Source organism: Cervus canadensis, chromosome 5, assembly GCF_019320065.1.
Source record: "Cervus canadensis isolate Bull #8, Minnesota chromosome 5, ASM1932006v1, whole genome shotgun sequence".
NCBI classification, from domain to species: Eukaryota; Metazoa; Chordata; class Mammalia; order Artiodactyla; family Cervidae; genus Cervus; species Cervus canadensis.
The window spans coordinates 24,879,147-24,906,514 of NC_057390.1; the positions used below are offsets into that span (position 1 = coordinate 24,879,147).

The 27,368-nt window shown below is 42.7% G+C and overlaps 1 protein-coding gene across 5 annotated transcripts in view; it reads right to left on the reverse strand.

Moving 5' to 3' along the window:
* The window catches only part of THADA (THADA armadillo repeat containing), a 326,765-nt gene that overhangs the window by 51,878 nt on the left and 247,519 nt on the right, over positions 1–27,368 (reverse strand). For all 5 annotated transcript variants that reach the window (XM_043468439.1, XM_043468440.1, XM_043468436.1 and 2 more), the window contains 5 exons: positions 25,911–26,005; positions 3,989–4,368; positions 3,102–3,220; positions 2,585–2,657; positions 297–450 (listed from right to left, as the gene is read on the reverse strand). In XM_043468439.1, the coding sequence (XP_043324374.1) occupies positions 297–450; positions 2,585–2,657; positions 3,102–3,220; positions 3,989–4,368; positions 25,911–26,005 (821 nt within the window). The remainder of the gene's footprint in view (positions 1–296; positions 451–2,584; positions 2,658–3,101; positions 3,221–3,988; positions 4,369–25,910; positions 26,006–27,368) is intronic.

A 27,368-nucleotide genomic window follows, 5' to 3' on the forward strand; every position in this document is an offset into this window, starting at 1 on the left:
ATTTCAGAAAGACCACAGAGGGCTTTTGGAAGCATAAGGAGAATGGCTTGGGGGACAAGACTAAAAGAAAAGAGGCCAGTTAGGAAGCTGTTGGTGAAAAGTAATTAGAGTAGGAACTGACAGGATGGGAATATCATTCAAAGATATAAAGGTATGGTGCATGCTGTCATCTTTCATCTTTCATCCTCCCTTCTTTTGTAACCTAGAGCATCTATTCACATTTTTCTAGTGCATTTGGTACAACGGATGCCCCGTCCCTCCCCAACCCCCGCCAGACAGCAGCTCACTGCACTTACCGAGAATGGGTTGGGGGTTGGTGAGGAAAAATGGTGCAGTGCTGGCAAGAACTTCAGCAGCAGCCAGCTTGGACTCTGTGGGGAGATGATCTCCACAGGAAGAGACAACCAACTGAACCCACTGCTGCAGGTTGGGGGCCACCAAGTCTCTGGTCTGAAAGTACAAAGTGTACACACACCAATTCAGAAGGGGCAACATGAGCAGACACAGAATTAGGGATAAGTACATAGTGTATACCACACTGGATCTGCAAGTTAGCTCTCAGCACAGGAGGAAGGAAGAAAGGTTTATTAGCTGCTTTTCCATCCCAACTAGGGAGAAAAAAACAACTCCAGGGAAGGAAATGTGATCCTTCCGTAATATGGAGGCGCTGTAATGAGAGAACAAGTTCCAGGAGTCTTTCTGGATGCAAATCAGATTATCAGAACACTGATGTATTTGATAGCTTTGGTAAAGACAAAACTTTTGGGGGAAGACTGGCAGTCAATACCTGTTGTCCCCCAAACCAGATTCTCTATCTTTAGCAATAGAACCCCAGAGTTTTGCCTGGGCATGTGGGTGCTCAGCTGAAGACTACATTTCCCAGGTTCCCTTGTGTTGGGGCATAACATGTGTTTAAGTTCTGACTAATAGGGTGCCATTAAAAGTGGTATCTGTGCAATTTCAGGTCATATGTAAGGAAACAGGTGTGAACCTCACATCCTGGGTTTCTCCTTCCTGCTAGTTGAGTGAAGACAAGGTGATGGGAGCTGCTGCAACTATCTGGGACCTTAGAATGGAAGCTATGCTAAGGACAGCAGAACAACAAGGTAGAAAGGTCTGGGGGCCAATATTGTCGAATCACTATGTTTTGGACTGCTTCTTTCTGGTTTAAGCCACTGTATTTCTGAGTTTCTGTTATATTTTTTCCCTCTGTTACATTTAAAGCAGCATCCTAACCAACATTATTGTTTAAACAAAACCCTATTGTTGTTTCTTTATAATAACAGCTATATCGAGATATACATACCATATAATTCACCCTTTTAAATACATACTTCAATGATTTTCAGTACATTCACAGATATGTGTGTACCACCACCACCAGAATCAATTTTAGAACATTTTAATCAGCAAAAAGAGAAACCCTGTATCCTTTAGTTATCATCCCCATCCTGTCAGCTCCCCCTTCCCCCAACCCTAAACCATTAGTCTATTTTCTGTCTTTATGGATTTGTCTGTTCTGGACATTTCATATAAATTGAATCATACAGACGACCAACAGGCACATGAAAAGATGCTCAATAGCACTATTCAGTTCAGTTCAGTCGCTCAGTCGTGTCCAACTCTTTGTGACCCCATGAATCGCAGCACGCCAGGCCTCCCTGTCCATCACCAACTCCCAGAATTTACTCAAACTCATGTCCATCAAGTCGGTGATGCCATCCAGCCATCTCATCCTCTGTTGTCCCCTTCTCCTCCTGCCCCCAATCCCTCCCAGCATCAGGGTCTTTTCCAGTGAGTCAACTCTTGAAATGCAAATCGAAACTACAGTGAGGTATCACCTCATACCAATTAGAATGGCTATCATTAAAAAGTCTACAAATATTAAATGCTGAATGGGGTGTGGAAAAAAGGGAACCCTCCTATACTGTTGGTGGGAATGTAAATTGGTAAGGCCACTATGCAGAACAGTGTGGAGGTTCCTTAAAAAACTAAAACTAGAGCGGCCATTGATCCTACAATTCCACTCCTAGACATATATTAGAAGAAAACTCTAATTCAAAAAGATACATGCACCCCAGTGTGCATAGCAGCACTATTTACATTAGGCAGGACATGGAAGCAACCTAAGCACCCACCAACTTTATTATCCATGATGAAGATGTGGTGTATATACACAATGGAATGTTACTCAGCCCAGAAAAAGAACAAAATAATGCCATTTGTAGCACCATGGATGGTTAGAAATTATTATATTAATGAAGTAAGTCAGACAGAGAAAGACAAATATCATATGATATCACTTATATGTGAAATCTTAAAAAATAACATGAATGGATTATAGAGTCACCCTCATGGACTCCAATCAAAACTGCCCAGAACAAAAGAAGAGAGATGCTAAACATGGTGCTCACAGAATTCTCAAGTTATAACCAAAGTGAAAAATCAACATGAACAATGTTCTTGTAGAAGCTACACACCCGTGCCACAGATTCTGCCCGTGGGATGATTTACTTTTACTGATACCTTCCAGGGAAATCAGAGAACAGAAATCTAGACCCTAGAACAGGGGAATCAGCCTTACCTCGTCACACATCTGCATGTGGTAGGCAATCACTTTGGAGGTGAGTCTCAGAGCTTCACTTTGAATTTCAGACCTAGAAAGGTGAGCCAGAAGACATACCAAACAAAAAACCACCCTAAAATTAATATAGCACTGTAAGGCAATTACACTTCAATAAATATACAATTATGAAAATAAGTAAAATCAATCATTTTATATATATACACATACATACATACATATATATATATATATATATATATATGGTTTTTGCAGACAGTCTGTACTCCATGTGGCTGTGAAGACTGGCAATTTCTATCTCGTGGCTACACAAATGCTTCTGGAAGTAATTACCTTTTGGTAATTAATGGGAAACTCTGACATCATTCTATTGCTTGGGCTGAGAACATAGCCTGAGACTTAGAAAGAAATACAGGACCTGAGTCCTTAGGCCAGGGCTGTGCTCAAGTTCATTGCATAAATAACTGACAGGACCATGTGTTGTATCGAGTTTGCACAAGGAGCACTGCGGGCAAACCTTTCATGGGAAGCAATATCCATCGTCCAGATCAGGAACTCCTTTGGGCTGAGATGGACACGGTGTTCCGTCTGAGGGAGCCACTCACTGGGGTCCAAGCAATGGAGAATTTTCAGTATCTATGTGAGCCAGACCCATGGAAAACAAACAAACATACAAAAACCTCAGAAAAGAATCTTCAGAATCTAAATAAAATAATCACTTGTATGGATAAGGAAGTCTAGCTTTCAAAAAGCTCCCATTGTCTTCTTTCCCGCTGCCCCCTCACCCCGCTTAACAGCTTTGAGAGAACAAGACAGTTGGGAGCAGTGGCATACTGAGATCAGAGGCTAGATGCCATATTCCTAGGTCAGTGCCCTTTCCTTTAAAAAAAAAAAAATTTTTTTTTAATTTCTGACCATACCACTAGGCATATGAAATCTTAGCTCCCAGCCAGGGATCGAACCCACACCCTCTGCATGGAAGCATGGAGTCTTGACCACTGGACCACCAGGGAAGTCCCAGTGCCCTTTCCTTTTGATTGTGCTTTCCAGGTAACCATCTGCCCCTAAAAAGCCATGTCAGCAGAGACTTACCCTTTAGCACATTCTACAGCCAATTTTCAATGCTCTGTCTCCTTGGGCACTGAGTGGCCTACTCTCTCAATCTCTGTCTTTGCTTAAACTCTGTTGGCAATACCATTATCATCGGACACTTTTCTTAGTGCCCTTTTTAGGCATGAAGCCACGCCAAGCATTGTGCAAAGAGTCCTTGCCCTTTGGATGCTGAATCTCCTTCCTATCCTGGAGATGCCACACCCAGTCCCGCCTCATGACCTTACCACTCGAGTGGGGCTCGCCAGAGAGTGTGGGGAGAGGAAAGTGTACCCGTCAGTCATGAGACTTTACCTTGCAGAGGCATTCTGGGTGATTTTCCTTCAGCACCAATGTCAAGAATGTCCCTCCCATATTCCACAGTAAGGGCGGCAGTCCCTTCTCTCCCAGAGCAGAGGCTGCTGTTGAGAACCTTTCCAGCAGGGCTTCCAGCGTGAGCAGGCGCACTTCAGGGAAGGAAGACTCTAACAGCTGAGAGAAGGAGATGGGAACATCCCTGTTCTGCTCTCCAGCCTGGGCCGCTACTGTCCACACTGCAGCGATGGCCAGTTTGGTGAGGCTCTGGAGATACTGGGGTAGGCCTGGCACTGTGTAGGTATAGGGGAACCCTGTTATCAGCTCTGATCCTGAGATGATCCTTCTGACTTCCTCCCAGAAGCCAAGATGCTCCAGAACTAAAAAAAACAGAAAGGCAAATTAAAAGAGATGATCACTTTATTCAGGGGTCCACAAAGGACATGGGAGAATATGCAAGGCTCTGGATACCCTGGGCAGAACTACCAGACCTCCTTCCTGAGTAGATTTCATATAAACCATGTAAGAAGTGATGAGGCCACTAAGATTCAGAATTCTGGCCCTGAAGTACTTCCTATTCAGGTAAAATAATTCCCTCCTCGCCACCCCAGGGTCACAGAAGGCATTCGTATCAGAAAATGTGTTCCTGGTACCTTTCCCTAACATCCAATACATGCAAACTCAGTGACCTCTTGCATCACCAAGTCTCAAAGCTGAGCAGGATAAAAGGACATCTAGTCCAAGCTCCCTGAAGAGCTAGATCCCTTCTACAGCACCTTTTCTCAGGGTGGGTTCCACCCTGAGGTTGGGTTCCACCAACAGCAACTTGGAGCTCACGAGACAGACTGTTTCACTGTTCAGTAGATCTAATTGTCACAAAGTTCGTTTTGGAGTTTCCACTGAGTGGCCCGATTCTGCATTATCAGGTCCCCAGTGAACCAACCCTTTAGGCATTTGAATAGTTACTGTATCCCGCCTGTGTTCCCCATATGAAACAGTCCTACTGCCTTCAACTGGTTCCCAGATGATGGGGTCCACCCTCTCTCACTGTTCTGAGCCCCCCTTCCTTTGGACATGCCTCACCCCCTCTTCAGGCAGGCCACAGAGAAGGGAACACGGCTCCCTCGTGGTCTGAGCAGTAGGACTGCTGCTGCCCCCATTCTGACACGAGGCTGCTGCAGTTGTATGACGCCAGTGACTCGTGTGGAGCATGGAGTCAACTGAAACTGCAGGCCTTTCCTTTTCACACGGTCTGCTGACGGTGGTGGGTCACCCACCTACCACCTGTACTCAGGACTCAGATCAAGACTTCTTTTGTTTATTTGCTTTAAACCCAAATAGATACCTGTTAAATTTTATCTCCCTGTTAAATTTTGTGATCTGCCTTTTAGATTGCCGAGATCTTTTTGTAGCCTCAGTTCTTATCACAAATACTTACTATCTGTTTACCATGTGCTGGGTGCTAAGTAAAATAAGAACACTGCCTTTAGGGAGTTTAGTTTAGTATTTTTGTTGGAGAAAGAGAAATGAATGACTTGGTGATTCCAATATAATAGTGGAAGTCTTAAAGAGGAAGAGAGAGGAAAATGCATCGGAACCGCCAAAGGTTCAAAGGCATAACATGGAATGGACCATGTGGGGAACCATAGGCAGTTTGATCTCAGCACAGAATTCAAGGTGGGGAACACAGTGACTAGAGAAGCAATGTGGCCAGGATGGAGAGAACCTCCTAGGCCACGTGAAGGAACCTACCCATTCTTCTGCAGCCAGAGGATGCCACTGAGGGGTTATTTTAAGCAACAAGGTCAAGAAAACATGTTCACTGAACTGTTTTTATTGCTGAAAGGGCAATATTAGAAGCAAAGAGACCAGATGAACAACTGCTGCAGTAGCGGTGGAGAAAAAGGATGAAGTAAGGAAGAAAAAGGAAGAAGATGTATTTTATCTGCTGCCAAAGAGCTTCAAAACTGATGGGAGGATAAAAGCAACTACTGAAACAGCAAAATGCTTAGTGCCCTAAAATCATTAGGGAAGGGCTGGTAACTGTTGTATTAATGTGCCAGGCACTATAAAATATCACATACCCATTTTTTAATGCTATGAATAACAATTACATTTAGAATTGGTGGCTCAGATGGTAAAGAATCTGCCTGGAATGTGGGAGACCCAGGTTCAATTGTGGGTCGGGAAGATCTCCTGGAGAAGGAAATGGCAACCTGCTAGAGTATTCTTTCCTGGAGAATTCCAAGGACAGAGGAGCCTGATGGGCTATAGTCTGTGGGGTCACAAATAGTTGGACACAACTGAATCTTTGTCTTCTTAGAGTTGACACTCGTTGAGTATTAGTCTAAGCACTTTAATAAGTACTAACTCATTTAATGAAATAGGCACTATTATGATTCCTCAGTATTTTACAGATGAGGAAACAGAGGTTAAGTTACTTGCCCACGGCCACACAGGAAATAGCAGGTAAAGGAAATACGAAAGCCACAGAACAGCCAAAAGGAATGCAATGCACACTTACTTTCTATTAGAAGAAGTAAAAAAAAAAAAAAAAAAAAGGCGGTGGGGGAGCCTTCAGGAGGGAACAGAATTTAAGATGGGCACTGAGGCTGCCCAGAGGTGCCTGCCTGGAAGAGGAAAGGGCAGTTGCTGGGGTGGGAGAGCCGGTAGAGTAGATAAAGAGAGGCAGGCAGATGCTTCACTGAATTAACCTGTCAACAGAGGAGCAGCCGGGGACGTTCTGTCAGAGTCACAAGCTAGGAAACTATCAGATGACATTCATGTAGGTGCTTTCTCTAAACTGCTGGTTAGAAATACTTTGTTCTGCAGAAAGACCCAATGAGGGGTCCTAAAGCAGAGTTTCTCAAACAGAGTGAGCATCAGACCCACCCGGAGGGCTTGTTAAACCACAGAGCACTGCTTGGGCCTCACCCCCAGTTTCTGATCCAGGATGGTTGCGGGGGTACCAGGAATCTGCATTTCCAACAAGTTCCCAGGTGATGCTGCTGCTGCTGCCAGGTACTCCAAAAACCACTGCCTTCAGGTGATGGCTCTTAACCAGAAGTTATTAAAACCACACACATGCCCCAATCCCATCTTTGTAGACTCCGATTCGGACGGCCCTGATCCCATCTTTGTAGACTCCAATTTGGTTGGTTTGGAATTAGCCAACAGGTAATTCTGCTCTGTCCCCCAGCAGAGGACCACACTCTTAAGCTATGACTTTCACAGGGGTTCACAGGGTTTGGGGGGGTGGGTAGATACGGGCTACAGTTCCAAAGAGCACAGCTGATTCCAACCCAGTACTTCACCATAGTGAAGAACTAGAAAATTCACCGTCCGCATTTTCTGTTATCAATAAAAACATCAAAGGAGGGGAAGTCCCCAAGAATTCAAAAGAATGAATAAAGTTCTAGAAAGGTCCCTCACAGGCAGGCTTTCAACACTGGCTTATTATATACATGTTCTGTTCCAGGTCCTAGTCCACCAGACTCTTCTGTCCATGGAATTCTCCAGGCAAGGATACTGGAGCAGGTTGCTATTTCCTCCTCCAGGGGATCTTCCCGACCCAGGGATTGAACGCATGTCTCTTGCGTTTCCTGCACTGGCAGGCGGATTCTTTACCACTTTCCTGCTGCACCTGGGAAGCCTCTAGGGTGCAGCAGGAAATTAGAAAGACCAGGCTCGGCTGTCCTGGAGCTCGTCTTTAAATGGGAACACCCTCTCTGCCAGTGTCAGAATGAGGGGGCCTCTGGGTGGAACAGGAGGTTGGGATTAGAAATACAAGCAGGAATGTTGCTTTCCTCTCTAGAGCTGTGGTTTCTCAGCCTGGGAAGTACATTACATTTATCTGCAGAGCTTTAGAAAAACACTCATGTCAGGGGACACTTGACTGCATCTCTAGGGCGAGCCTGGTTTCAAGGTGACCCAAGTGATGCCGCTGTGCACCTGGGGTCACCGTTACTGCTTCATGGACAGAAAAAAACTCAACTTAGTATTTCGATGGCACTTAGTTCTTCAGTCTGAGGTCTGACAACCCTCTTTTCTAGAAGACAAATTTTCTACTTGCAATTTCAATTTTGCTGGCTTTGGCGTGTCTCCTTTCTATCTTTCTTGGAAAGCCAAGTGTTCCAATGGAAGAATTAAGTGCCTCCCCTTTAATGGCCCCATCTGATTTTTCATTAATTAGATGATTTTTGTAAACTCTTGTTAATTGGAGTTTTTTTTCCATCCCTACTCATTTGGAACAGCTGGATTTTCCCAATAGTGTAGTCATTTTAGTCACCCAAGTATGTGTGACTGATTCTAAACATTCAATATGATTTCAGTTTTGAAAAGAATTTCTTTTTTTTCTTCTTTAGACCAAGTATATTCCTAACCTTCACAGGAATGGCTGAATGGCTGGATTCACTTGGAAAGACAATCCTTCCTGCTGTGCTATGTCCTGGTTCAATGGAGAAATAATTCCCAAGTTTGGAATTCAAGAACCAATCAAAAATCAAAACAATGTGACAAGCTGGTATAAGTTGCCAACATTTTATTTGGTAAAGAAAGGATGTTAAAAAATCTACTAGCTGTCATTATTCCATGAAAAAAAGGCTATCTGAACAACAAAAAAGTCACAGACTTCCAGGGTCATCATAAAGGACACTTGAGAGAAATGTGGTTTTAAGAAATATTTGCTTAGTTTGTCATTCTGCTGTAGTTTTATGGTGAAAATATCACCAGGGAGCAGCATTAGGGAACTGCAGCCTTGGAGAAGGTGGTGGAAGTTTCCTGAGGTTGATCCATCTGGAGAGCAAGCCCAACCTGAGCAGAGGATTCCTAGAGAGGAATGGGGGGCCTCTGCCGATCCCTCAGGATGGCAAGCAGAGTGTCCATGAGAAGAGGCACAGTCCTTTATTCACACAATTCCCTCTGGGAGTCTCAGATATGCTATTTTAGCAGTTTTGGTTCTTTGGGAAATTGTAGATTTCAGTGTTATGTCTGAAACTTGATTGCTAAATTAGCTGGATTTCAAAGCTGCCATTCCCTAACCAACCAAGGCAGGGCGCTGACATCAATCCAGGCTGTGAATAGAGGATTTAAAAGCAGCACTACCTAGAGCAGAACTAGAACCAGAGATCAAATTGCCAGCATCCACTGGATCGTAGAAAAAGCAAGGGAATTAAAAAAACCATTTACTTCTGCTTCATTGACTATACTAAAGCCTTTGACTGTGTGGATCACAACAAACTGCAGAAGATTTTTCAAGAGATGAGAATACCAGACGGCCTTACCTGTTTCCTGAGAAACCTGTGTAAAGGTCAAGAAGCAACAGTTAGAACCAGACATGGAACAACCGATTGGTTCAAAATTGGGAAAGGAGTACATCAAGGCCGAATATTGTCACCCTGCTTATTGAACTTGTATGCAGAGTGAGTGAAGTGAAGTGAAAGTTGCTCAGTCGTGTTTGACTCTTTTGACCCACTATACAGTCCATGGAATTCTCCAGTCCAGAATACTGGAGTGGGTAGTTCCCTTCCCTAGGGGATCTTCCCAACCTAGAGATCAAACCCAGGTCTCCGCCATTGCAGGTGAATTCTTTACCAGCTGAGCCACAAGGGAAGCCCAAGAATACTGGAGTGGGTAGCCTATCCCTTCTCCAGTGGATCTTCCCAACCCAGAAATCGAACCGGGGTTTCCTGCATTGCAGGCAGAGTTTTTACCAACTGAGCTATCAGGGACATCACATGAAATGCCAGACTGGATGTCTCACAAGCTGGAATCAAGATTGCCACGAGAAATACCAACAACTTCAGATACGCAGATGATACCGCTCCAGTGGCATAAAGTGAAGAGGAACTAAAGAGCCTCTTGATGAAAATGAAAGAGGAGAGTGAAAAAGCTGCCTTAAAGCTTAGCATTCAAAAAACAAAGACCATGGCATCCGGTCCCATCACTTCATGGCAAATAGATGGGGAAACAATGAAACAGTGACAGATTTTATTTTCTTGGGCTCCAAAATCACTGCAGATGGTGACTGCAGCCATGAAATTAAAAGACTCCTTGGAAGAAAAGCTATGACAAATCTAGACAATGTATTAAAAAGCAGAGACATCACTTTGCTGACAAAGGTCTATCTAGTCAAAGCTATGGTTTTTCCAGTAGTCATGTATGGATGTGAGAGTTGGACCATAAAGAAGGCTGAATGATGTAGAATTGATGCTTTCTAATTGTGGTGTTGGAGAAGACTCTTGAGAGTTCCTTGGACAGCAAGGAGATGAAACTAGTCAATTCTCAAGGAAATCAACTCTGAATATTCACTGGAAGGACTGGTGCTGAAGCTGAAGCTCCAATATTTTGGCCACCTGATGCAAAGAGCTGACTCACAGGAAAAGATCCTGATGCTGGTAAAGATTGAGGGCAAGAGGAGAAGGGGATGACAGAGGATGAGATGGTCGGATGGCATCACTGACTCAATGGACATGAGTTTGAGCAAACTCAGGGAGATAGCGTAGGACAGGGAAGCCTGGCATGCTGCAGTTCATGTAGCACAAAGAATGGGACACAACTTAGCGACTGAACAACAACAATCTAGAGTAAGGTCAGCATCCTATTTCCAAAATCCTGTTCTATTATTTAGGGAAGTCTATCTCCTCCCTAGTGGAGAAGGAAATGGTAACCCACTCCAGTATTCTTGCCTGGAGAATCCCATGGACGGAGGAGCCTGGTAGGCTACAGTCCACGGGGTCTCAAAGAGTCGGACAGGACTAAGCGACTTCACTTTCACTTTCATCTCCTCCCTAGAGGAGTAGCACAGCCTGAAAGGGCAGGCCTGCTGGTCATTTATTTCTGATTTTCTGAGCTACTGGTACAGGTTTGTTTAAAAAAAAAAAAAATCAACATAATCTGAAAAGATTCATGCTAATCTAAACAGCTTTAATAAGAACATTCTGAAAAACAATGTGGGTGATATCATTACCACATAATTATGGACACAGTGGAGTTTCACCTGAGAGCATTTAATTTAGGTAAATTTAACTCTTAAGTACTCAGCAAACAGAGAGAAAGAGAGAGATTGAAAAATAACAATTAAAAGAGAGGGCAGTTTCATTTGACATTCCAGTCACTGAGCACACCCCCAGAAGGGTGGTTGTGCTGTTACCTCAGACCAGTGAGTCTCAAACTTTGGGGCACTCACCTCCAGAGCTCCTGATTAGTAGGTCTGGGAGAGCCCATCCTCCCACCCCCGCATCCCCCAATCACAATCTAACAAATTCTGGGTGATGCTGCTGCTACTGCTGATGATGCAGGGACCACACTTTAAGAACCACTACTTCAGACCATCTGAGATCATCCGTGCTTCTCACAGCATAAACATCTTGCTGTGCCGAACGTGTATAATTCCAGTGTTTAATGGTATTTGTTTTTGTACACCATGGCCGCTAATCATATGCCAACCCCTTCATCTAGTGCTTAACCTAAGAGTTCCTGAATATTATACAGTTCCTGGCTTTCACTGTTACTGTCCCAAAATAAGATAGCCTCATTGCTTTGTGCTGAGCTGGCCAAAATCAAAAGGGCCAGAGGGAGTAAGGGTAAGGGTCCAAAGTGACAGTTTTCTTGGCTCCCACTGAGATGGTTATAGGAGAAGCTAAAGCCCCAGTAATCACAGCAAAGTTCTACTAATAAGCAGCAGTCAGAATCCATAAAGGGGGAAGTAAGTCACTTATTGGGGATACCACATAAATGACAATGATATTGATTGTGACACTATGCTGGTCACTTGCCACTGAGCCGCAGAAGAAGGTTCTTCATTCTGCCTGACCTTTCACATGCTGTTCCCTCTGCCTTGAATGAATGAATGAATGAACAAATGAATGAATTTCTCTTTCATATACTGTAACAGTTTTGAATGCTCTGATACCATTTGGTCAAAAAAAGTTTGTAGAAATTTCCCCTATTCCCCCTGCCCTCAGAATCTCCACCCTCCTTAAAGAAGTAAACAGCGAGGAAATACAAAGCAGATTTTACTTATAAGGCATTGTGGGATGGCCAGCTTTTTCTGTTTCAAAGAACTGTAGCTCTGGTCCGAGAGATCTGTAACCAGATCCAACAAAAGTTCTTATCTGGAACAGTTGATAAATGGGTTCTAAAAATAATCACAGATGATAAGTTGTACACTCTGTGAATGCTAATGTCCTGTTACGAAACTTCTCAGTTAAAAAAAAATTATATTTGGAGAGAGAAGGAAACCATAGGAACTACAACAACAACAGTTCAACAACAAAAAACCAACTGATTTAATAAATCTTGGCTGCTTCTTATCAAAGGGAAATTCCATTCTATTTAATCCTTTGCCGCTCCCAGTAAACAGCAATTCTGACCTGAGGGGCCCTTCCAGTTACAAACATGGAGAATGACCTGGTGGAAGGGTCTGGGGACTAACTTTGTCTAGGGAAACAGTACCAGTTGTTTCTTTCTTGCCTACTTTTGTTTCCAGGTCTCTGAACCCCTCAAGCCTGACGGGCATTAAGTGTGGCCCCGGGCACAAGGTATTTCCTTACTTTGTACTTCCTCCCTCCTTACTTCTTTAAGAAGGATTGAATGGCATCACTGACTCGATGGACATGAGTATGAGCAAGCTCCGGGAGTTGGTGAAGGACAGGGAAGCTTGGGGTACTGCAGTTCATGGGGTCAGACACAACTGAGTGACCGAACTGACTGACTGACACACCCCTTTGAAAACATTCCCCACTTCCCTGCCCCAGCATATTCTAGAACCATATTTTAAGAATTCCTTATCTGCTGTTGAGGAAGGAGGATGTGCTTCTGAGAATACTATTTGAAGACTCTCAGTCAACCCACAAAATAAGAAGAGTCCCTGTGGTTTGGGAGACAGGGAGTCAGAAGAGCTCTGAAGGAATTTGGGTCGGCTAAAAATGAGCTCATCAGGCACTGGGTGGGACCAGCAGTTTTTACTTCGTGTCTCCACCCACCATCCCATCCCTGGCTCTGCCCAACACTGGGAGGAAGTCAGGAAATACTTGCGGATAAACACATGACAACCCAAAGACACAAACATAAAATTACCTCTAAGCCTACACTGCTTTGGGTTCTTTGTCAGCGAATTGCTCCTAAGGACAAGATTGGGAAATCAGAAGCTTCCTTATCACACCTTGAGTTGAGTTCAGTCGCTCCATCGTGTCCGACTCTTTGTGACCCCATGGACTGCAGCACCCCCATTTAATTTAACCTTTTCCCCCACAAAGGACCTCAGGGTTCTCTTCTACCCTTAGGCAATGAGGTACAGTGCCAAACCAACTTAAGAGGCTTGGTAGCTGTCTGAGAAGATTCCCTTAAATAACTGGGGCTTACCTCTGCTGTCTCACCTGTAATGAAAGACTAGGACCACGAGTCAGTCCCTTGCCAACACTACACTTTACCGTTCTAGGAGAAACAGACTCTAAGATTGAAGAGGTTCCTGGCACCAGTGGGTTACATCAGCTCCTCTGGGAATGATGCTGCAAGGTACAGTTGACAGCTGGCAAATCCAACAGTCTGCTTGGACTGGGAATTCAATTTAAGGTGAAGTGTGGCAATTAAATAAGGTAAAGGGAGCAATTATGTAAATTCTGCCAGATGGGCAGTAGAGGTGAGTCTGGAGTAAGCACACTTGGCCATGGGGCCAGCAGAAGCTCTGTCTTCTGTTATGGATGAGATGACCCTTCATTTGTTCCTGCCATCAATTTTACTTCCTCACAGCTCTTTTTCTTCCAGTGTTGAACTTTTCCTTTTCATGGAGTTCTAACAATTTTTTTCACGTGACCTTCACTTCAATCCTCTGAGGGTATTATCCCTATTTTACAACTGAGGAACTAAGAGGTTCCAAAACAAAGTGATTAAAGTGATTTCTGCTTTAGCCTATGGAAGTGTAACGGCTACAGAAATTGCCCTTTGCCATAAACAACTAGAAAAGTAGACAAATGTATGTATGAAATTGTTGTTCTTAAGCATCAGACACGAGTAGTGTATTTCCCTGAGAGAAGGAAACAAACAAAGTAAGCCTTACAGTTGCCCTGGACTACTACCTAGAGACAACCCCAGCACAGAGACGGGAACCCAGAGCCCAGAGATCCCGCTGAGCCAAAACAGCTGGATAGTCACATGAAAAAATAAAAAAGAGAACTTCGACCTTAGCTCATGACATATATGAGAATTAGCTCAAAGTGGATCATGGATCTAAATGTAAAACCTTAAATATCAAACTTTAAAAGAAAACCTGAGGGAACATTGCTGTGACCTTGGAGAGGCAAAAACTTTTTGACTAGGGCACAAAAACCATAAAACACAGAGAAAACATGGAGAAATCTGACTTCATCAAAATTAAAAAGAGTCATTTTTCAAAACACATTGTTAAGTAAAAAGACAAGCAACAGATAGAAGGTCTTTAACAAATATTTATCTGTATAAAGTACATATATTCAGAACAAAGAACCAACTTAATAATAAGAAAAACACAAGTAAAAAAAGACATGCACGAGACATTTGAACACAGACTTTACCAAAAAAGATAAATGCATGGCAAGTAAGGTACATGAAAAGATGCTCAGTAAAACTGGTCACTGTTGCTGTTGTTTAGCCACTAATTCATGTCCTACTCTTTGTGACCCTGCCTACTCTGTGTGAGGCTGCCAGGTTCCTCTGTCCATGGGATTTCCCAGGCAAGAATACTGGAGGGGGTGGCCATTTCCTTTTCCAGGAGATCATCCTGATCCTAGGATCAAACCCACGTCTCCTGCACTGGCAGATGGGTTCTTCACTGAGCTATCAGGGAAGCCCAACTGGTCATTAGGGACATGCAAATTAAAATCATAATGAGACACCATTACACATCTACCAGATGGCTAAAACTAACAAGAGGGACAATATCAAGTCTAGACGAGAATGCAGAACAACTAGACCTCTCTCATCCATTGCTGGTGGGAATGCAAAGTGGTAAACAGTTTGGCAGTTTCTTATTACTTAAACAATCCTTATTACATAATACAGTAACCCCTCTCCCAGGTTTTACTTAAGAGAGATAAAAACATATGGCCACACCAATACTTCTATGTCCAGAGCTGCTTTTTTCTCTGGCTGTGCTGGGTCTTCGTTGCTGCCTGTCAGTTTTCTGCAGTTGTGGTGAGCAGAGGCTACTCTTTTTGCAGTGCTCAGCCTTGAGCAGTTGCAGCACATGGGCTCAGCAGTTGTGCTGCACACAGCAGTGCTTAGGAAATATCCAAAAGAATTGAGAGCATCAGTTCAGTTCAGTTCAGTCACTCAGTCGTGTCCAACTCTTTGTGACCCCATGAACCACAGCACCTACAGGCCTCCCTGTCCATCACCAACACCCAGAGTCCACCCAGACCTATGTCCATTGGGTCAGTGATGCCATCCAACCATCTCATCCTCTGTTGTCCACTTCTCCTCCTGCCCTCAATCTTTCCCAGCATCAGGGTCTTTTCCAATGAGTCAGCTCTTCGCATCAGGTGGCCAAAGTATTGGAGTCTCAGCTTCAACATCAGTCCTTTCAATGAACACCCAGGACTGATCTCCTTTAGGATGGACTAGTTGGATCTCCTTGCAGTCCAAGGGACTCTCAAGAGTCTTCTCCAACACCACAGTTCAAAAGCATCAATTCTTCAGCGCTCAGCTTTCTTTACAGCCCAACTCTCACATCCATACATGACTACTGGAAAAACCACAGCCTTGACTAGACAGACCTTTGTTGACAATGTCTCTGCTTTTTATGCTGTCTAGGTTGGTCATAATTTTCCTTCCAAGGAGTAAGCGTCTTTTAATTTCATGGCTGCAATCACCATCTGCAGTGAATTTGGAGCCTAAAGAAATAAAGTCAGCCACTGTTTCCCCATCTATTTGCCATGAAGTGATGGGACCAGATGCCATGATCTTAGTTTTTTGAATGTTGAGCTTTAAGCCAACTTTTTCACTCTCCTCTTTCACTTTCATCAAGAGGCTCTTTAGTTCTTCTTCACTTTCTGCCATAAGGGTGGTGTCATCTGCATATCTGAGGTTATTGATATTTCTCCCAGCAATCTTGATTCCAGCTTGTGCTTGCTTCAGCCCAGCGTTTCTCATGATGTACTCTGCATGTAAGTTAAATAAGCAGGGTGACAATATACAGCCTTGATGTACTCCTTTTCTTATTTGGAACCAGTCTGTTGTTTCATGTCCAGTTCTAACTGTTGCTTCCTGACCTGCATACAAGTTTCTCAGGAGGCAGGTCAGGTGGTCTGGTATTCCCATCTCTTTCAGAATTTTCCACAGTTTAGTGTGATCCACATAGTCAAAGGCTTTGGCATAGTCAATGAAGCAGAAGTAGGTGTCTGACCTTTTCCAGTCCCATGGCCACTGCTTAGTTTTCCAAATTTGCTGACATATTGAGTGCAGCACTTTCACAGCATCATCTTTTAGGATTTGAAATAGCTCAACTGGAATTCCATCACCTCCACTAGCTTTGTTCGTAGTGATGCTTCCTAAGGCCCACTTGACTTCACATTCCAGGATGTCTGGCTCTAGGTGAGTGATCACACCATGGTGATTATCTGGGTCATGAAGATCTTTTCTGTACAGTTCTTCTGTGTATTCTTGCCACCTCTTCTTAATATCTTCTGCTTCTGTTAGGTCCATACCATTTCTGTCCTTTATTGAGCCCATCTTTGCATGAAATGTTCCCTTGGTATCTCTAATTTTCTTGAAGAGGTCTCTAGTCTTTCCCATTCTATTGTTTTCCTCTATTTCTTTGCATTGATTGTTGAGGAAGGCTTTCTTATCTCTCCTTGCTATTCTTTGGAACTCTGCATTCAAATGGGTATATCTTTCCTTTTCTCCTTTGTTTTTTGCTTCTCTTCTTCTCACAGTTATTTGTAAGGCCTCCTCACACAGCCGTTTTGCTTTTTTGCATTTCTGAGAGCATATGTACCTACAAAAATTTGTCCACGAATCTTCACAGCAGCCTTATTCATTAACAGCCAAAAAGTGTAAATAGTTGAAAAGTCCATCAACTGATGAAACAAAACATGGTATATCTAACAATGGAATATCGTTCAGTCATAAAAAAAAGATTCATGCTACAACATGGGTGAACCTTGAAAACTTTAAGTGAAAGAATCCAGACACAAAAGTTGGATTATGTTGTTTGATTCCACTTACATGAAATACCTAGGATAAACTTACAAAAACATCTTGCTTAACTAAATTAATTGACATGGGTAGCTGGACTTCCCTGGTGGCTCTGATGGTAAAGAATCCGCCTGCAATGCAGGAGACCTGGCTTCAGTCCCTGGGTCGGGAAGATCCCCTGGAGAAGGTAACGGCTACCTACTCCAGTAGTCTTGCCTGGGAAATCCCACGGACAGAGGAGCTTAGCAGGCTACAGTCCATGGGGTTGAAAACTAGTTCCAGATTATCCATGAGGAGGCGGGCTAGAGTGGGGCAAGACAGGAACACAGAGAAAACTGAAATCACAGATGTTCTGGGACCCCAGTTGCCCACTGGAATGGTATTTTACTTCTGGGGTGGAAATTTGAGTACACAGGTTTCATAACATGGTTCTGTTATGATCCAGACACGTCGTCCAACTCTCAATACCACTGACTTTGGTCACAGAAATGACAGTGAGCCAGGATACAGGAAAGCTTGACTTTTTCACTAACCAGCTATGTGACCTTGGGCAAGTCACTTAATTGCTACAGTTTCCACTCTACCTACTGATGATCTCTAAACTCTAAAAATTCTAAGAATTGTGGGCCAGCATACTCAGCACCAGGCTTGGAATTAACAAACGGCCAACACCACATGAAACTAGCAATCTACTAATATATCCTGTATTATTGCGATTTCCGAAAGGTAGCTAGGAATCATCTGCTCATTTGAGTAGCTCACTGTTCCCTGGGAAAGAGACTTTTGGCAAAAGCAACTGTTCAGATGATAGTCCCAGTGTTTTGGAGAAAAGCAGCTAATTTATTGACAACAAAGCATTTTTTTTTTTTTTTTTGAACTTTCATAGCTGCAGATCCACAAAGTCCCCAGAAGACTAAAAATATGTTCTCAATTACCTTTTATCTCCCACCCAGAGCTGAGAGAATAGCACCAACTGTGTCATATTAAACACATCTGCATCCAACACTGATGAAAGTGCATGACCACGAGAACAGATAAGAGTTGTTTTCAATTTGTTCAGATGGGATTGGTTAAATTTAACCTAATTTGACCAAATAATCAAAGCAGGTGTTTGTAAGTTGCCAATGTTTTTATTCTCTATAATTGTTTGGCTATATTTCCCAGGAACTTAGGTAAAGGAAGTTACACCATCAACATCTAAGTTGGCTTTTGGGAGAGCTTATATTACTGAACTTCCATGATATAAATACAAGCAGTAGAAAATGACAGTCTGTCTTCTAATCGCCTTATGGAGGTGGCGGTTCAGTCGCTAAGTTGTGTCCGACTCTTGCAGTCCCGTGGACTGTAGCCTGTCAGGCTCCTCTGTCCATGGGATTCTCCAGGCAAGAGTACTGGAGTGGGTTGCCATTTCCTTCTCCAGGGGATCTTCCCGACCCAGGAATCAAACCTGGGTGTCCGGCATTGCAGGCAGATGCTTTACCAACTGAGCTATGAGGGAAGCCCTTCTAATCTTATACTGATCTACAAAGCACACTAACTTGGCATTCAGGCTGTTTAGGGATCCTGACTTTCAAAGGGAAAAAGGGCAGGTGGCTTCCCAGGAGTGTCAAGCTTTCTCTTTCTAGTAACTAGTCCTGGGTACGCTCTTGTATTATTCCACACACCCTGGAGATGGGGGACAGCAACACAGACAAGAAAGTCCCCATAAAAGCATTTGATTTGGAAGCTACTGGAAAGGGGATCCCTCTCTGAGGCCTGGGGGTTCTGCAGGAGGGGCAGGCTCCTGGGAAGCTGAATGGACAGAAGCTCTAAAGCACGTCTTCCCGAGACAGGGAGTAGTTTTTCTGACTCAGGCTTGAGTGTGCTGTGGGGCCGGGACGGGGCGTGGATGGAGAGCTCAGCCGTGCTCCTCTATACGCGTGACATCGGGCGGCTCTCTCTGCACCTCAGTTTCCTCAAGTCTAAAATGAAGGGTCAGCTTCCCTCATGGCTTAGTGGTAAAGAAATCTGCCTGCCAATGCAGGTGACACAGGTTCGACCCCTGATCTGGGAAGATCCCACATCCTGTGGAGCAACTAAGCTTGTGTGCCACAACCACTGAGCCAGCGCTCCAGAGCCCGGGAACGGCAACTACTGAGCCCGACTGCGGCAACTACCTAAGCCCGTGCACCCTAGAGCCTGTGCTCTGCAATGAGAGACGCTGCTGCAACGAGAACCCCTCATACTGGAACTAGAGATAGACCCCACTCGCCAAACTAGAGAAAAGACTGCACAGCCAAAAATAAATAAATAAACATTTAAAAAATAACCATAAAAAATTAATATAAAACGAAGGACCACTAGCACCTCTTATTAACGCACACAAAATGCTTGGCACAGTGTTTGGCACGGAGTTAAGTGCTCCATACAGGTTGACCATAATTATTATGACCCCTACAAGGGAGATGATACTGCAAATAATGTTTCCTGAAAATGAGAATATAATGGGAATCCTGTATACATTTCAGGGGTAGGAAAACAGCCTCGTAAGATCACTTACATGATGTGGGCCAGATGGACAAAACCTCCTCACGCATAAAATATTTTTTGGAAACTGTTATGATGTCATTTCTTTATTTCTTTGGGATTAACTAATCCTCTTCAAGATTCATGTTTTAATATGTGACACATACAGAGAATTACAAAAGAAATACCAGGTTATATAAAATTAGTAAAATGGAGACTAAGAAAGGAAAAGCCCACACATAAACCCACCAAGAGAGCTTAAACTGAGAGTCAGTGCAAATAGGTAAGATATTTGTTTAAACACTTGGTAAAAGAAAATGTTCAATTCAGTAGCTGTGAAAAACATAAATTTAAGGGGTGTGGGCATAAGAGAGAAATAGAAAATCCACCTCTCAGAATAAAGGGGGTAAATATTTAGTCAACTCTCAGATAGTATTTCAGTAAATAGATATTTCGATGGAAAATTTCCAACCTGAGAGCAAATAATTTAAGATGGGTTTAAAATGAGAATGAAAGCTCTCCATTTCCCTGTCCCTGCCCAGGCCTGTAACCCAGCCTCTGAGTTCTTGCAGCAGTTTGGCTCTTTCTTCCTTATCCCCCCAACTCCAACTGGAGACTATAATTTTCTTTCTAGCAGGAAACTGATATATACTAATGATGACAGCTGGATTCAGAAGAGGAAAAAGAATACAGGGGACAGAGAGTCCTTGTGGGTTTAAATCACTTTAAAACTCAAAACAAAACCCCCAGATTTGGAATTTTTAAAACCTAGTTAATGGCTAAGGAAACCTCAAATGATTGGGAAGTACTAAGATAAAAGTTTGAATTACACAAAACACATCATTATCTTAAGCTGTTCTAATCATCTTCTCTGCCTTTCCCCTTCACTGGTTTTCTCATTGTTTATGCCCCCAGCCCTTCAGTGTAGTTCTAAGACATTTCAGAGGTAGAAATAGCCTGCCAAGGTCACTTACAGAATAGTGTTTGAGAGGAGATGGGCAGATCCTCCTCCATCCAAAAAAGTTTCCCAGAAACTGGTGTTGCTTCATTTCTTTTGGAATAATTAACATCCTTTAAGATTCATATCTACAAATAGTTACTGTTGAAATACATGTATACATACACACATAAGAGTAAAACAGAATTATGTAAAATTAGTAAAATGGAAAATAAGAGGAAGAAATTCCCTTAAATTGCACTATTTTTAGCATAGTGTTGCCATTAATTCTAGTCCTCCACTTCCAATCCCCTTTCTCCCAAACCCTCAATGGTGCCTATCACAATGCCCCGACACTCCATGAAAGCATTTTCAGTTATATTCTTTTTCCATGACAAAGGCACTTGGCTCCATAAGGAATATAAATATCCCATAAGGCTGTGGGCACAGAAAACATCACTTTATCTTAAAAACCATGTGACCTTATTCTCTGTCTTATATCCTCCAATAATCTCCTTTGTCTACAGGGTCAAATTCAAGCTCCTTAGGCTTCCCTGGTAGCGCCAGGGGTAAAGAACCTGCCTCTAATGCAGGGGATATAAGAAACACAGCCTTGATCCCTGGGTTGGGAAGAACCCCTGGAGGAGGGCATGGCAACCGACTCCAAGAAGAATCCCATGGACAGAGGAGCCTGGTGGGCTACAGTCCATAGGGTCACAAAAAGTCAGACACGACTGAAACGACTTAGCACGCATGCAGACTTTGGCCCATGAAGCTCTCCTTGACTGAGATCCTGCCTTCCAGTCTCACTTCTAGTCACATCTCCCTGTCCTTGAACCCAACAATTCAATCACACTGTCCTAGTTCTTTGACAGCTAGCTCTTTGACGTGAGCCTCTGTGGCTTCAGACATGTTCCTTCCTCTGTCTCTAACACCCACCTACACTTTGACCACCTGGTGAATTTCTACATATCCTCAAAACTCTGCTCCTCCTCTATGAGCCACCTCCCCCTCTATGAAGCCTTTCCTGTTCTACCAAGTAGAAATGACCTTTTATTCTTTAGTGCCTCACATGTATCCCATATACACTTCATTTATAGCATCTCAATCCCGTTTTGTGCCCATTTACAAGCCTCAAACATACCATGTGCCTCTCCAGATGTAGTTGTTTGTCTGATGTTAGCATGTCATGTCTGATAAATGAAAAAATCAACGAACAACATGATGGCCATTTTCTGGATCAGTAAAAGGGGCAGGAGCACGCCTAATCCAGTGGATTCCAAAGTGGATTCCTGACATTCTATGCCAGGTATGCTTCAGTGTTTTCCTAGGAAAGCAGGCATTTCTTCTTTCTTGAAAATGTTTAAGAACATGAGTAGAACTGTAAATGTGAGGAGTTGACCATAAGTCTGCCAGGCTGCAGAGAACTGGATTAACTGCATGGTTTCCAGCCAATGATAATGATGATAATAATATTAACAGTAGCGAATATTTATTGAGTGCTTATTCTGTGCCATGCCAAGGACATTCTAAGATATAGACTCTGTTATATCCCCATTTACAATTGAGAAAAAAGTGTCTCAAGGAGGTTAAACGGCTTGCCTAAGGTCACAAAAACTAGGAAATGGCAGACCTGGGATTCAGACCTAGGGATCAAGTTTTACAGCCCTTGGGGTACACTCCCTACTCTGAGTTTGATGAGCTTTGGACGTAGACAGATGTATATTTACAAACATATGCATATGATATAAACATTTGATTTGAATTTGGAAAATGAATTTACATCTGACTAAGGCATGAGTTTAAATAAGATTTGTACCTTTTTCTTTTAATTTATTTTTGGCTGCACTGGGTCTTCGTTGTTGGGCGGGGGCTTTCTCTTGTTGTGGTGAGAAGGGGCTACTTTCCAGCTGTGGTGTACAGGCTTCTCACTTCTTTGGCTTCTCTTGTTGCGGAGCATGGGCTCCAGAGTGCGCAGGCTTCAGTGGCTGCGGCCCGGGGGCTCAGGAGTGGCAGCTCTTGGACTTAGTTGAACTGCAGCATGTGCACTCTACCCGGACTAGGGATTGAACCCTTGTCTCCTGCATTGGCTGGCAGATTTTTACTCAATGGACCACCAGGGGAGTCCTAAGATTTGTATCTTGATGACAACTGTTACTATTATAGAAACTGAAAATTTTTTCTTTCAATTAATCAATTAGTAACAAAGACATTCGGGGACTTCCCTGGTGGTCCAGTGGTTAAGAATCTACCTTGCAATGCAGGGGATGTGGGTTCAATTCCTGGTTGGGGAAACTAAGGTCTCACATGCCACGGAGCAACTAAGCCCGCTGGCCACAACTAGAGAGTCTGTGTGCCACAATGATGCAACTAAAACCCCGTGTGGCACAGCTAAGACCAGACACAGCCAAATAAATAAATTAATTTTAAAAAATCCATTTAATACACACTACTACTTGCTTAGCTGGGGGACATAGAATCTTAGATGATCTATTCTTTCAAGGCATTTGTGATGGAAACTTGTCACAATGATACTTTGAAATCACACTGAAATCTACACATCCAGGTGTAGCTACTGTTTAAACTGCCTTTGGAAATAATTAATTACACACTAAGAATTGATTTAATTATTTTAAGCTCACAGTTTATTTTTATTCTAAACAGTGCTACCTACCTTGGCCACCATTTTATTTGAGATTTATTATTCTTGGTATGTAGTCGCTAAGTCATGTCCTGTTCTTTACGACCTCATGGACTGTGGCACACCAGGCTCCTCTGTCCATCGGGTTCTCCAGGCAAAAATACTGGAGTGGGTTGTCATTTCTTTCTCCAGGGGATCTTCCAGGGCTAGAGATCAAATCAGAGTCTTCCACATTGGCAGGTGGATTCTTTACCACTGAACCACCAGGTACACCATTATCTAATACTTGGTTAATTCTAAAAATCTAATTCATACTCAAAGGAGGAAAATTTGCTACTGCTATTTGTGTGGATGTAGTATACAGTTATATACATTCATATAGAAAGATACATACGTATATATTCTGTGTTTTATGAGGGCAATTCCCAAAGGACTGGGAAAAACATCAGTACTTGTCCAACAGGAATATATGAGCCATACATGTACATTTCGATTTTTTAATAGTTATATTCTAAAAAGAACGGCATCACTGACTCAACGGACATGAGTTTGAGCAAACTCCAGGAGATAGTGAAGGACAGAGAAGCCTGGTGTGCTGCAGTCCATAGGGTCACAAAGAGTCAGACACGACTTAACGACTGAAGAAAAACAACGAAAAGTAAAAAGAAACAGATGAAATCAACTTCAATAACACTTTTTACTTAAACTAATATATCAAAAATATTATCATTCCAATATGTAATCAATATAAACATTATTGAGAAATTAAACCTTTTTTTAAATACCAAGTCTTTGAAATTCAGTGTGTATTTTATTCTTACAGAACAGTTCAACTTGGATCAACCACATCTCAACAGTTCAAGAGCCACATGTGGCTAGTGACTGCCATACTAGAGAAGGCAGGATGAAATATTTAGAGCTATGGCTGTCATACCAAAAAAAAAAAAAAGTAACAGTGACCCATCCCCTACACATCTTACTCTACAAAGTAATGACTCTAAGAGGTATAATACACTGATTCAAGTGAAATGCTGTTGAGTGATAACAGCTTGTGAGCACACTTAATTGGGGGTGTAAACACTAAATAACGTCAGAATTTGTGGAAAGGATAATTCCAAAAGGCCAAAGTCATCTTCATGATTCATTAGTAAAGGACAGGCAATTGGAGAAGAGAGAAGGGTATTTTACAATATTCAAGGGTTAACCCTTTCAGACAAAAAATAATGGTACTAATACACCAGGAAAAACTTAGTTCAACAAATGAAAGATTAGAGTCGATCACACAACTATGATACGAACCCAGTGAATGGACTTGTAAGTAGTGAGCAACTCTTTCATGAACGAGGCTCTTTAAAACATCAAGCAGAGAAGTACTACTAAGCTACATGAAATTTGGAACTGAGATACAAAAATGGTAGAAACTATTTTTTGGTACTAAAAATGGTACAAACGATTTACATGGTAATGTCTGATTCTTAATCTCTTTATACTCTCTGGACCTCAATTAACTCAAGTGTAAAATAAAGTGGACACAACCCTCAGGTCCCTTACAGCCAGAGTGACCTGTGATTTATTGTGCAAACCTGGACACTTTCAAGAGTAAAAGGGGCACTATTAATAATTATGCTGGGATAAGAGGTATAAACTAGAACCGTTTCACAGCCATAAAACTATACGATCCTCTTCTACCAAACGGATGCAACAGCTACTCCTATGCAGGGATGTGGAGCTGATCAAAGTCCAGGCGTGTTCTTATTACCTCTGCGTGGCCACAGGGGCCTTGTGGGCTAATATACACTGACCTGAGTGAGGCAGCTTTGCATCTCCCCCCAGAGCATTTTAAATTGGTTTGAATTTGGGAACAGGATTCCATATGGACAGAGCTGGACTCTGACAGCCTGAATATATTTACTGAAGACAACAAATCATTGACAGACTAAATGTAACAGAGGAAAGGCCTGGCCTGCTTGTACTCAGAATCTGACTTTGTAATTGTAGCCTCCTTTAGACAGGCCTAATCAATTAGAAGAGGCTGATTTTAACCAGTTGCAGGCTCATTACCCTGCATTCCAGTTTGTGTTGATGAAAATCAGTTTCAGTCTGTGGCCTGGAACTCATGTACAGCACTTCCTGCGGCCTCTTATATAAACACATCAAAACATTTTTTTTTTATTTGGAGCTGCCCCTCTCCATTTTAAGAAAACCACTTTGTGAATCATGATGAAAATAGAACAACTGCATGTGGATCTGGGGCCCATACCAGGAAACATACGTGACACCAAGGAACATGTACAAAGTCAGAGCTTAAGGTAGTACATGGTAGATTTGAGACTGAGTCTCAAATATCTAGGCTCCAGCAACAAATGAGTCTACTCGGTTATCGCCGCAAAATGGAACAGAATGAACTCTTGAGTTACTGAAAATGACAAGAGTCGAGTCCAGACTCTTCCCGGAATGACCAAATAGAAAACAAACTTGCAACTCAACAAGGACAAGTTTCCTTGGGAAGCTTTTATGAAGGAAGCGTATGACACTAAGTGTAATTTTGATATGTGGTTTAGTCTTGCAAAAGCAGAAGTGGGGGAGTGCGTGGTAGAGCCACTCAAAACCCCACCTACATTTCAAAGACCTGTAATCACTCCAAAATATAATATTACTGTGAATCATACCTGGCTGGTTGCCTTTTGAGAGTTTGTCAAGGCAGCAAGTCAACAGGAAGAGGATATCAATATACACAGCTCTGGTCACCAAACATGGATTTTGCCTAGAAAGGTAAAGAACAGAAAATAAATTGGTATTTTTTCTCTCTGAGGCCTGGGCCACAGAAAAGAGAAAATGGGTATTTTCTACCAGGCATATCATAAGGCTTAGAGAGTAGTGTGTTCGTGTTAAGTTGCTTCAGTTGTGTCCAACTCTCTGTGACCCCGTGGACTGTAGCCCACCAGGCTCCTCTGTCCATGGGGATTCTCCAGGCAAGAATCCTGGAATGGGTTGCCATGCCCTCCTCCAGGGGATCTTCCCGACCCAGGGATTGAACCTATGCCTCTTATGTCTCCCCCATTGGCAGGCAGGTTCTTTACCACTAGTGCCACCTGGGGAGCTCCAGAGAGTTGTAACAAATGCTAAAAATGATGGACAGTCACCAATGGTGACAATGGTGAAATTTTCATTTCTCATGAAAAGAAAATGAAAAAAAAAAAAAAAGAAAATGAAAATAAAATCCTAGCATTTATGGTGGAGGTTGGGACTGTGTTTGTACAAAACAGAAAATTCTATGCTCTGGCGCCAAAGAAAATTAACTTAAAACAAACAAAAACCAATACCCTATTCCAGTTATTTGAAAACAAGAGGGAAGTGGGAATATGACACCATATTCTATTATCTTCTTCTGAACTGGACAAATTTAGGGGAAAAAATCATTGGTTATGAATATCAGTGAGTTAGCATTTTGGAGGAGAATTGCACTCACAAATGATAAACTGTATTTACAGACTTAAAAAAGCAGCTGAAAAAACAAACATGGAAGTATTAACAAACACTGTGACAGACACTGCTTTTCTGATAAATGAGATTTTTTTTTCTTCTTTTAATAAATGGAGGTCTTTTTACACTTTGAACCACACGCTGGAAAAAGTAAGTGGGCTTGGCTTGAGGGGGTCTAGATAAAAATGGAAGAATGAAGACTTTTTTTTTTGAGAATAGCACTGAAGCTCCCTGACTCTGAACCTCAGTTCACACTGATCATGAACAGGGCCCAAACCTCCGTAGGGTACTAATAATTCAGTATAAACAGTAAAAACGGCTTCCCAGATGGCTCAGTAGGAAAGAATCCGCCTTCCAATGCAGGAGACGCAAGAGACACAGGTTTGATCCTTAGGTCAGGAAGATCCCCCTGGAGAAGGAAATGGCAACCCATTTCAGTATTCTTGCCTGGAAGATTCCATGGACAGAAGAGCCACTGGGTTGCAAAGAGTCAGATGTGACTGAGCACATGCACACAAGTGGTAAAAACAATATGGACAGACCTGGGTTTGAATCCTGGCTTTTTGCCATTTAGCATCTCTGTGACCTGAGTCAGATTCCTGACTTGTACAATGGACACTGTAATCACCTCACTGAGAGTCACT